Source organism: Alligator sinensis, unplaced genomic scaffold (genome assembly GCF_000455745.1).
Source record: "Alligator sinensis unplaced genomic scaffold, ASM45574v1 scaffold557_1, whole genome shotgun sequence".
NCBI classification, from domain to species: Eukaryota; Metazoa; Chordata; order Crocodylia; family Alligatoridae; genus Alligator; species Alligator sinensis.
In genome coordinates, this window is record NW_005842349.1 from 703,855 (window position 1) to 715,498 (window position 11,644).

The window sequence follows — 11,644 nt, forward strand, 5'->3', positions numbered from 1 at the left end:
CCTCATCCTTCATTTCTTTCACTCTCCTATTACATCTTAGTTTTTTAATAATGAAGTCTCAGAGATCTATGCATCAACTAATATGATAATGTCTCCAATTCAGTACTAACAACAAAAAATATTTTTTAACATACCAAGGGTGGTGCCCTGCGAAAAGCCAACATAATACAACTCCTTTTGCCCAGTTGTCTGAAGAATAAAGTTTATTATTGCAGGAAGGTCATATACAGCCATTTCATGAAAACTGCAACAAAATGAAATTGGGAACATAATAAATTTGTAACTACTGCCTGTGTGAGCTGAATGTCGCTTTTTGAACCCTAGACACAGTCCCTGTCAGACCATTGCTACATTGATATTTTTTGGCACTTTGGGATTTGGGATTTGAAACTTTGTCTCACTACATAAAGATACCAATTTTATTTTTACTTTCAAATGTTTGGTGGACAGCTTTCTTGTCCTTCCTTAGAAAACATATTAAGTTCTTGCCATGTGAAAAAATATTCCCACTGAAGACAGGGTGATGCAGTTTTAACATGTATTGGCAAGTCCAGACCCTAGACTTGGGTAATGCGCAGGCTTAAGGAAAGCTAGTTGTTAGGAGTGGGAAGGAAAAAGCTAAATATGATTGGAGGTATTTTCTATATGGATTAAAGTTGCATGCAATAATATATTATCCTTGGAGCTGATTTGGACACTGCACTGATTTGATTTGTTTATTATATGGTTAATGTTAATTAACCATGAATAATGTGTGTCAGCTGACAGAGATTGACACATACCAATAAAACCAGATTAACCAACCTGTTAAAATGCTTTTATGGTTGCTTTGTATCCATCCAGGGCAGTGTAAAGAGCTGAAATACACCAGTGAATCTGACCCAAAATACTATTTGAAATAGAAAAATTACCATAGTATACAACCAAGTGGTTAGATAAAACTTCTCTGTCCTCCAGTTTTAGGTACCTGTAAGATGAAAATTCCACCTGGTCATCTGAATATTTATCATGTTTTTTTGCCCCTGTGCTCCCTCTGGTATTTCCAATCCATACATCATAGCCAGCATTTGCTAGTATGAAGCCTAGGCTGTGGTTGGGAAAATTAGCAACCCAGTTGCTTCCCTCCAACACTAAGCCAGACTGCAGAAGAACGATGGGCTTTGGACCTGAGAAAGAAATAAGTGGATTATTTTAACAAAGTAAAACTGCTTTAATAGGTTAAAAAAATGGTACACCCAACTTTTCTCCATATATTTCAGGGAATGGTCAAGTGCTGGGAGAACTGTGCATTTACAACATCTAGCTAACCTGCTGGCTTCATGGCAGTTTACTGCGCATTAGCCTAACAACACTGTGCAGTAGCATTATTGTTAAAAACCATGCTAATAGTCCACTGGGCACTGTTATTAGTCTAACATGCAATAAACATCACAAAATAACCATGTGTCAGTGCTACTGTGCAGTAACTCTAGTTACTGCACATTTACTTCATTAAGCAAGTACTAAACTAAAAGAGCAGTAACTAAGGAGCATTAATGAATGTGTAGACATGCCCAGAGTGGAGTGGATTACTGCCTCCTCTATCCACTAGCAACAGCACACCTCACTCAAAAAAAAAGTAATATTAGATAATGAAAATAATTATACATTTTTCACCACGAAAAACTTTAACATGTTGGAATATGAGAAAATGTGCATTTAAATGTTGAGGATAACTGAAAATGGTTACAGGGTTATTGTGGTGGTGAGACACCCCCACAGGCTCCCAAAGGAGAGAGGGCAGTCCCCACAGGCCCCAAACCCCACAAACAGCCCCCCCACAAAGGAAACTTACCTCCAGGGGCACAGCTGGAGCCGGAGCAGGAACCACAGCCGTGACCGTGCGAGCTGGCATTACGCTGACTGCTTAATCAGCTGTTCCCCGGGCAGAGAAAAGTTAAGCCAATCATGGCGGCCATTCTGGCTGCCATGGGAAGATTTAAAAGCCCCACTGGAACCCGGGCAGCAGAGAGAGTGAGGGAGCATGCTGGCGTGGAACACGCCAGACATGTTGGGGCTCCTGGAGCAGCCAGGAGCAGTACAGCTGGCTTGATGCCAGCAGGCAGAGCAGGAGAGGTTTTTGCACCCCCTGCAGCAGGCTGGGAGGAAGGAGGCAACTCCACACCCCTCTCCTCCCCAGAGGTCTATTTTTTTTGACAAAAAGGAGAATAGGAGCAAAACCAGAAGCACCCTACTCAGAGGTGCTGAAGTAGGTGCCAGCCAACTCAAGTCCAGCTTGCCAATCTCTATAGCAGGAAGGCTACTCATCAGGGCAGCCTGACAAGTCCCAACAGAACCCACACTGACACGGGTTCCCCCCCAGGCAAGCAGGGGTGATCGAGCACGACCAAACCACACAGTTGTGCCCATCCGGTTGGCGAGTGGATGGGGTGTAGGAGAGGCAGAGCTCTGTGGAACATCGCACCCAAACTGTGAATACTACAGTCCCCGGGGCTCCCCAGGAAGAAGAACTCCACTGAATCCTCTGGTTATCCAATAACACCAAGTCATGCCAGGCGAGTTGAGGGGAGGGGCCCTGCGCCAAATGGATAGTACGTCAGGAACCCCCACTTAAGACACCTTTCATCACAGTTATATTAGGATTCTTTCTTCTCATTTTTCCTTTGTCCTCCAAAAGTCCCTTTCCACAGCCTACTGAAGACTCCTCTTAGTGATCCCTTTCCTGAACAACCTCCCTCTGAGAATAACTATTCCCTCTTGGACCTCACTATCCTGATGCTCAAAGGAAATCTACTTAACACTATAAAAGGTGACCTGGAGAGTGAAAATTCATAAGTTGGCTGGACATTAAGAAGCAAGGACTTAATGCTGATGTTGGTTTTATGGCTCATTATAAGTTATAACCAAGCTGATCCCTGAATTTTTCCCACAAATGAAAGGTAAGCAAAATCCTTACCTTCTGACAAGCCTTGATCTTCCAGTAATCAGCTTCTATTCTCCTGCTAACTATTTGTCTGTGAACAATACCCCCTTCCCCCCTTATAACTGTTTTCTTTACTATGCTGCATTCGCTGTCACTGCTCAGACCTGATGAAGAATGTCTTGCATTCAAAAGCTTGTCTAATTCTGGACCAACTGTACGGTTGGTCTAATAAAATGCATCACCCCAAACAATCCTTGCCTCTTCCATACTTAAAAAGCATTCTCCAGGCCTGGGATCCTGTACCACCACAACAAACATCATCCACTGGTGAACTGAAATCCAGAAAGGAATGGTCGTACTAACCATTCCATGTTATACTGATTAAGAAAATGCCAGAAAGCAGCCAGGAAGCACAAATGGCAGACACTTAAGTGATATTTCTTTAGTGTTTTCTTTTTTAATAAGATGTGATAAAGACATCAGAATAGAATACATCCTTACAAAATGTATGAGACCAAATCATATAGTGACTTGTGTCCCACACCACTCCATTAATTTCCATGGTTTATGTTAGGTAGCATTTGACTCAAAACTCTTCTATTGACTGTATCCCACTGCCCCACCTCTCTGTCAAATTATTCCCCTGCCTACAAAAAAAGCATATCCAGTAGAGCTATTCCCCTAGTGCCTCTACTTCCCAATACTAATCACAGTCACCAAGGTGTCTCCTTATTGCCCAACCTACTTCTGCTTTGTCCAATGCCTGCTCCCTGCACCCTTCTCATCTCCATTCCAAAGCAGTCCTGTCAGCTACAGTCCAGCTGGATCTTCCAAGTGCATGCGTGTGTGCCCTGATCTCTTTTGGATCCAAATTAGTAAACTGATGAGCAAAGGTTTCAGGTTTCTTGGGCTACCATCATGCACATGCAGGTACACTGCCTGCCAAAACTTCCCGAAGCTGAACATAATGAAACTTCATGTAAGATACCTGAGTTCCCTGGATTTTCTATGCCATGTGGAATTCTGTTGATGGTAAGGTAATAGCCATCATCAGTCTGGATGATGTACTCCTCACTTGGGTACCCTCTGTAGCAGATGATCTCACTCTGCAGAAAGGAAAACAGGAGGATAAAACTGGTTGCCCATATGATTGCTATACATTACCTGGGGATATCTCTCATAAGGAAATATGTAGAGGAATCTATTGTTGTTTAACGTTTAAGAGCTTCTATAATCTGCAGGTTTGAAATCAGCCAGGAAACAAATCAGCATACCTGGAGGCTGCACCAGGTCATGAAGTATTCAACCATGGCAGCTTAGCATCCATGTCATGCCTGTGTTCTAATATCATATGAATATTCCTATAACACATTCTGTTTTTTGAGATGATCTTGACACACTTTCAAACAATATAGAGGCAGAAGTTGATTTAAAGTGTTAGTTGTTTTCCTCCAAAGGAAATAAAGCATAGTAAAAAAGTGGGAGTTCTGGATGTTGAATTCATTCCTAATAGAGAACAATGTTAAAACTAGAGAAAAAATGTTCAATTTGCAGGCAAAGTGCCTCTAGAAACATCTAAATTCAAGTTCTCGAGATGATAAGAAAATAGTTGGTTCATAGGTTTTTAGATCTGCATAAGGAAGAGAAAGGATTAAACAAATCAAATGGCTAAGACTATGTCCATACTAAGGTCATAGCCTGAAGGAATAACTGCAGGATATTGTAGAGTTTTGAGGTGGTTATCTTGTTACCAACAGCAGCAATAGCACCATTGGACTTAGTTCAATTGTACCTAAATAGAAATGTTGTTCCCTCTCTTAGGCAGTTGGTTATAAAGGTTGGGTAGAGCAGGAATCAAAGGAGGTTGGAACTGCACTGCCCCCTAGATCCGCTTCGCCAGTGTACTGTTTGCAACTCTTGATTCATTTTCAGTTATTGACTCATCTAGATGCACAAAAGTTTATTTGAAAAGACTCATCTCAGGCACTGAAATCTTTGACATGTAAAATCACAGGTTTGAAAGGGAAGTTGAAGGTCGGTTAGTCCAATCTCCTGCACAGACACAGTCTATTTCTAAGTTTTATACAAATTACCTTTAGCAGTATTAAGATACTTTAATATCCAATATTGGCAGCCGTGTACCTAAGGATGCAAGAGTGGTGCACCAACCCCACACATGGAGAAAGAGAGTGCCAAAATAGTAGCCTCTGGAGATCTCATGCTACAACAGCAGCAGCCAGTTGTAGGGACACTGACAGGATCTTTGAGATTCCAAAGCAGGTAAACTTGATGCCCTTCACCCTTACCAGCACTCCAGTATCTGCCCAGACTACAAAATGTGCTACTTATACCTCTGGGTAACAGACTGTTCATAATCAACCTTCACACTATTTTATAAATGGTGCCATTTATATTAAATTGAGATATAATTATGCATTATGGGATTTCAAAATACCAGTTATACCACGCAGAACAACTCATACTGGCTAAGAAACCTGCAGATACACCTCCCTTTCTAGAGAGAAGAGAATTTTGTAGAATTATTTTTTTCCTTACTCTGTTCCATAAAATCATCCTTCAAGTACGTTCTTTTAGGCTTACATTTTATTACAAGGATGCAAGGCACAGTATTGGACATCAGTGCTTCAAACGTGCCTAAGAAAGGAGTTGGGCTTCATGGAAATGTGAATCCCTACCCCCGTGCACCACCTTCCTCCCTCCCACCCAGCCCCCCTTGACCTCAGAAGGTCCACTAATCTTGGCCTATACTATACGCTACTTCTCACACCGGCTGTAATGCCATAGCCAGGCAGTAAGGTATGAGACCAAGCCTCTGACCTTATGCCCGTTTGATGGGTTTCACTGTTACATACTTCTATTTACCTGAATATTGACCACAAACCCAGCCTACCATTTCATAAGGAGAGGTTCAAAATGAGTCAGACAAACTTTAGATATGTTCTTTAAACAGGGTCCAAAGTACTTTATCTGTATATTATGCATATAGATGTAATTCACTTCCCCGCTTTAGTCAATCAGTAAAAGGCCTACACAGAAAAGAAATTATAGGAGGCAGTTTTCTCTAATAAAAACCTAAGGAGGCTGTTTACCTTTAAGGATATGATTGGTTTATTTTTTTTAAATAGTTCCTAGTTTGGGAAGGGATTTGACTGAAGGAAAATTCTTTTTCTGAAGGAAGTAATGATTAAGTTCAGTTAACAAAAATATTTCATTGTCCCCAACCAGCTTCAACTTTCAACTTACAATATTCATTAATACTTCAGGATTCACATCTATTAGGCTCATAGATCCTTCCAACTTCCCAATACCATACATCAAATAAGTTATAATAAACAGCCACATCTTGATTTTCTGAAAAACAATGTCACCATTAATAACATATATCAAAACTGAAGAAATATACCATAGATATAGATGACACTAATATGTGCTCATATGTTAAAGAAGGTATTTTATTTTGTTAGGCCTCAATGCTGCAGAAGGCATTTTTCGTATAATGTGTCATGGTAACCAGGTAAATGATAGAAACATTTCAGTTTAAAATACTAAATCTTTTACTTTGTCTATTTTGCCAGTCTAATTATTCCTGCGTGTGTGGAAACATCCAGGAATAAAAGTAGGAAAATCCACCAGTTCTAGTTACAGAGTTTCCTCAGATCATTGTATTTGGGAAGAGAATTTGTGCGTCTCTCCCTGCCCCTTCACCAATCCACAGTTCAGCAGTGGATTTCAACTGACTATTAATTTGTACTAGGACAAGTTGACGCAAATTACCAGCATGAAGAACTGTATAGAGGGAAGTGTGTTGCTAACCGCTTATCATTGTTTGCTTGTTTAATTCAGCACTTAAAGTTGTAGATGGCCAACCTATTTTAATGTTCTGTTTTGGCTTTTGTTCATATCACAAACATACTGCTTTTTGTTGTTTTTAATGTGGTTGGAAGTATGATTACTCCTGAAACTGGCACAGAACCCAACCAGGAACTGCAAGAAACATGTAAGCAACTTTTATTCAAATTAAACTGAAGAATAACTGCTGTTCTATTCATGGGAGTTGTCAGGAGAGATTGCTCAATAAAACAATCATGCTAATACACCCCTTTCCTCCCCCATAACTAAGTCTATCCTGTGCCTAGGGTGGGGTGAGGTTCTATAGAAAAAGTTGTCTTTAATCATGTAATCAAGGACTGGACCACTGTTCAAGGTACAGCTAGAACTTCCTAAATGTTGAATGCTTGACTTTAGAACCTAACAGTGTTCTTTTAACATATTTTTTCACTTACTGGGCTATTTAGTGAAAAGGGAAGAGTAAAATCAATTATATGACATGCAATTGGAACAGCCTTCAAATAAACACAATCCTAACCCTTCAGCATGGCAGCATACTACCACTTGAGCTAAAAGATTCACTATTGTAACCGGAAGCAATAGAAAGTCATTAAATGAACCCACAGGGAGTAATGAGCCACTGGGTTCAACTATAAGTATCTGCAAGAGAATCACAGCAAACCTTCCCACCAGCCTAGCCTGTCTCTTTCCTCACATACCATAATATACTAGACAAACCTTAGATGTATGCTCCCAATGGAGTCCAAAGTACTACATTTGTTCTGAGGTTCAATTCAGTAGAATAAGTTACTGAAAACTCCTCCTGCACATACAGCTTCTGAGAGGCACACAAAGTATTATTATGATATATATTTCCTATAACATATTTTTTTTTTATCTTTAGGTGTTTTTTTTAACACAAATGAAAAATAGATTTACTTCAGCCATATTAGTCAAATCCTCAGCTTCCTTATCCCCATAGATTTGTTCTGAGACATCAGCTAAGTAGTTCAGAGACAATTCATCAATCATTCTGTCCTAAGATAGATAACTAACATGCAGTTTTGATTTTGAGAAAGAAGAAATTACCAGAATCTACTTACTGTACTGGATGGAAATCAGGAGCCTAAATGGCTGCAATTTTGATGATCCTAAACTCAGTGAAGCAGAAAGGAAGCAAATGAATGGACCACAGAATTCTCTCTGTAGGCGTGACAGTCTTTAAAATGCAAAATCCTCTCTCTCTCTCTCTCTCTCTCTCTCTCTTTCTCTCTCTCTCCACAGTTCAGTGCAACATCTCTTATACTTAGTGCATTAGTATTCTATTAAGGGAGTGCACAATAACATATATGGTCTCTTTCCTCATTAATGTTAAGATAACATATAATTTAGCAGAAGGTAGGCAGTGCTTTGAAAAGAAACACCCAACTTCTCAGCTAAGAAATTATAACTAATAATTTCAGCTCAGAATACATTTGCCACTGCTGAACAAAAGCTACTATGTTTGAGGGTAATACGCAACAGTTTATTTTAATCCAATTAGTGTCGTTAGAAGGTAATCCATAGTCCACATTTCATCTTCCATATCCTTGGAACAGAGTTGCCCAATTTCATGTTACAATATTGCATTAGGACCAGAATTAGGATAAGATGCTGATTTTGAAATGACTTAGAATCCAAATAGGTCATAGGTGATGCATCCAGACTTTCAGACCAGTCTGACTTGTTCAAGCATGATCATGCAGGAACCTGCAATTTCACTGTTCCTATTCTTTTCTTACCCTAGGTTCTATCTGTGTAAAGGAAAGGTGATCTTAAAACTGCACGTCTATCCTCTAGCAGCCAATGAAATGGCTTACACAAGGCCAGAAAAGCAGAGGGAGGGAATATATGGAAATACAACAGTAGTGACCTTGGTTTCAATTCCAGTGGGGGAGGGCTGACACCTTTCCTCAATTTTATCTCATCACTAGTTATATCCACCTGGTACCCAATAAGGATGTCTGTCCTGTCTTCTAACATTTGTAACCTGCACATGCTTGTGTCCTTGTAACCTTCACATATCCACATGTCCTATTAACTGATTTTTACCCTGGCATCCCTAATCACAAATGGTACTTTTCATTTTTCCTCATACATTTGTTCCTTAATAATTTTAATAATTCATTGTATTAGTAACTTATTTTTTTCTTCAAAGATCCTCTTCAGTTTATTTTAGATGCCCCTGCAGTGTTGGATCCAAAAAATAAACAAGAAATTGAAGTCTATTTTACAAGATCTGTGGTTCTTCTGAATTTGAATACCTTTTTTATATTTTGTTTGAAAAATATTTTATGGTGACACAAATTGTGAGAAAACAGAGGGTGCCACCCTCTGTCATACCACATCAAAAGAAAACTGGTGACATAACAAAGGGTAGTAACAGATTGCCACTATTGCAGCAGGTGTCTATTAGCTCTGCAATGGAAGAGTGCCATTGTAGCCACCTCCACTGAGGCATCTTTGCCACAGAAGTGCTGCCCTTGTCCTACCATAGATGTTGGACAGGGGCAACCCTGGGCCAACTATGTACATGAAGGGGGGAAAGGGGAAGACATCCCTCCCTCCAAAAATTTGCCATAGGAGGCACAGTCCTGTGGCCAGAGGTTGAAGGGGGAGCCCCTCAGGGAGCCTATGCTGCTGCCTGTTTCTTAGCAGCAGCAGTAGCATCTTCCATCTGAGTGGAGAGAGGGTAAACTCTGCACCATCCCCAACCAACCTGCTCTTCAGGGTTCGGTATGACCCCCTCTGTTACAGGTAAGTTAGGTGACTTGAGGTTCTCTTTTCTTGGTCTGAAAACCTGCCTGTGATCTTCATTTGCCAACTCATCTGCCACGCCTTGATGAGAGAATATGTAAATAATTAAACAAAAGAATATTATGAACCATATAGCCAAGCTTATATTTGTTTCCTCAATACCTCTTGCAGAAAATACCCGGTGTGGTCACACACACGGAACATTATCCAGTCTTGTCAATTTCAATATCTCACAGTCCTTACAGCCAGTGAACTGTTAGTCTAGCAAGTTAACCCTAATAGTCTATTCTCCTTTGTCTTTTTCCTTTTAGGGTCTGGCTCACAGTTTACAGGAACAGCTCATCCTCCCAGTCTACTAGGGGGATCTCACCTCTCTCTCTCTCTCAGGTAAGTTACCTCCACTTTTCTGGGAAACCACTTCTCCTCCCATAAGCCACTGCTAATGAGATCCTACACCTCCATGCAGGTTGCCACAACCTCACTCAGTTGTTCTCTCTCATACTCTGCCCCCTTCCAGGGGTAGAGACTTGCTGGCAACAGTCTTTTAACTGTTTCCCACTGTTTCCTTTTCTGGTGATTGAAGTCTCTTTTCAGGGGAGGAGAACTTCCATGGCAGAACACAGCCTAATGACACCATGCCTGCTCCCCACATCTCCGACTCTCAGTAAGTTTCCATGAAATGTCCCATGTAACAGAGCTTGCCTCCCTGTTACACCCTCTCCCCACCTCCCCTGAGCTCTAAAAGAGCTTTCTACACCTCCAGTGTTTATGTCTCTAATTGCATGGTTTTCAGGAAAGGATTACCTCCGCATTTGCCAAGTGCCTAGCATTTGGAGTTTTCATAATATAAAATATTTAGCTAGGATTCCCAATGTCCTCTCTCCACAAAGTTGAGCAAGAATGCTGACATATAGGAATACCTGTCTCTTCTGTTGCAGCTTAATTTGTTTGGGGAATGGGTACAAGCTATATTGATGAAACAGTGATTTTTCTAGTATACAGATTAATTCCATACTAGTCCATATCTCTAATGCCTAACCTTTATTAGCCTCAATAAACTTCAAGTTCCACACTTTAAATATATTCAGTGTCATCTTAGTTAGCCAGTGTTATATAAATTTCTGACGGCTAAGGATATAGTACATTGTTTATAGATTTTTCAATAGTCATTATAATTATTCATCAGTATAAAACCTTTTCCTCTTGTATCCTTGAATATATTAGCAAAGCAAGGGACAAGGTGATAAATATTTTATTACTGGCCTACAGATCTTTGCTCATGTGATGTCTGAACTCATTTGTAAATCAGCAGATCATCAGTAGTCCTTCAGGGCTTCAGCCTCTAACTATTCATGGATTGACATGCTGTTGTTGTAAATAAATCAACCACTCATCAATTCCAATGACCAGATGACTCAAAAAGCCTCTGTGATCACAAGATGAAGTATAACAGGTAAGTAAAAGGGAATTCTCCATATCATAGGGAACTAGAAAGCCATTAGATAACAACAAGTCACTTCATATCAATAAAAGCATTGTCATGACATTTAATTGGATTTCCACATTGTATCATTGCCCAATACATGAAAGGCTCAGCAGCCATGGCCTTGTCTTTTAAGAAAGAACTGTAGATGTTAAGCAAACCCAGAAATGCTTGCAGCTTCAGATTTTTCTTGGATATTAGATTGCGATAAATTGATTCTACTTTTGAACTTGAGGGAATTCTATTTACATTAACATAGAGTTCCAGTACTCAGTGTTGACAGGCTCCATTCAAGATATCCTAAAGGAAGTTAGCAAACAGAGGCAACGCATAGGGGGTACATGTGGGTACTCGTGCACCTCCTGCGTGTGGCAGTGCACCCCCTGCAAAAGATGAAAAAGATGTCATCAACACTGTCACCAGTGCCTGTGGGTGGTCGCCGCTTGCCACCCCACCACTGGTACATGATTGCCCCTGGCCACTGCCATCACTGCTAGCAGTGCCAGTGGGTGGTTGCTGACCTATGGTCGGCACTCGCCACTCCCCCCACCCCCAACCGCCAACAGCGCGCGTGGCCTCCGCAGGAGCCTCCC

The 11,644-nt window shown here is 40.6% G+C and overlaps 1 protein-coding gene across 1 annotated transcript in view; it reads right to left on the reverse strand.

The window, feature by feature from the left end:
- LOC102373744 (lipase member M-like) overlaps nucleotides 1-7,951 on the reverse strand; it is a 28,369-nt gene extending 20,418 nt beyond the window's left edge. Inside the window, exons 1-5 of the mRNA XM_006028997.3 lie at nucleotides 7,876-7,951; nucleotides 6,188-6,295; nucleotides 3,912-4,029; nucleotides 968-1,166; nucleotides 135-244 (exon numbers count right to left, since the gene is read on the reverse strand). Of these exons, the coding sequence (XP_006029059.1) occupies nucleotides 135-244; nucleotides 968-1,166; nucleotides 3,912-4,029; nucleotides 6,188-6,286 (526 nt within the window). The 5' untranslated portion in view covers nucleotides 6,287-6,295; nucleotides 7,876-7,951. The remainder of the gene's footprint in view (nucleotides 1-134; nucleotides 245-967; nucleotides 1,167-3,911; nucleotides 4,030-6,187; nucleotides 6,296-7,875) is intronic.
- Nucleotides 7,952-11,644: the final 3,693 nt, after the last annotated feature.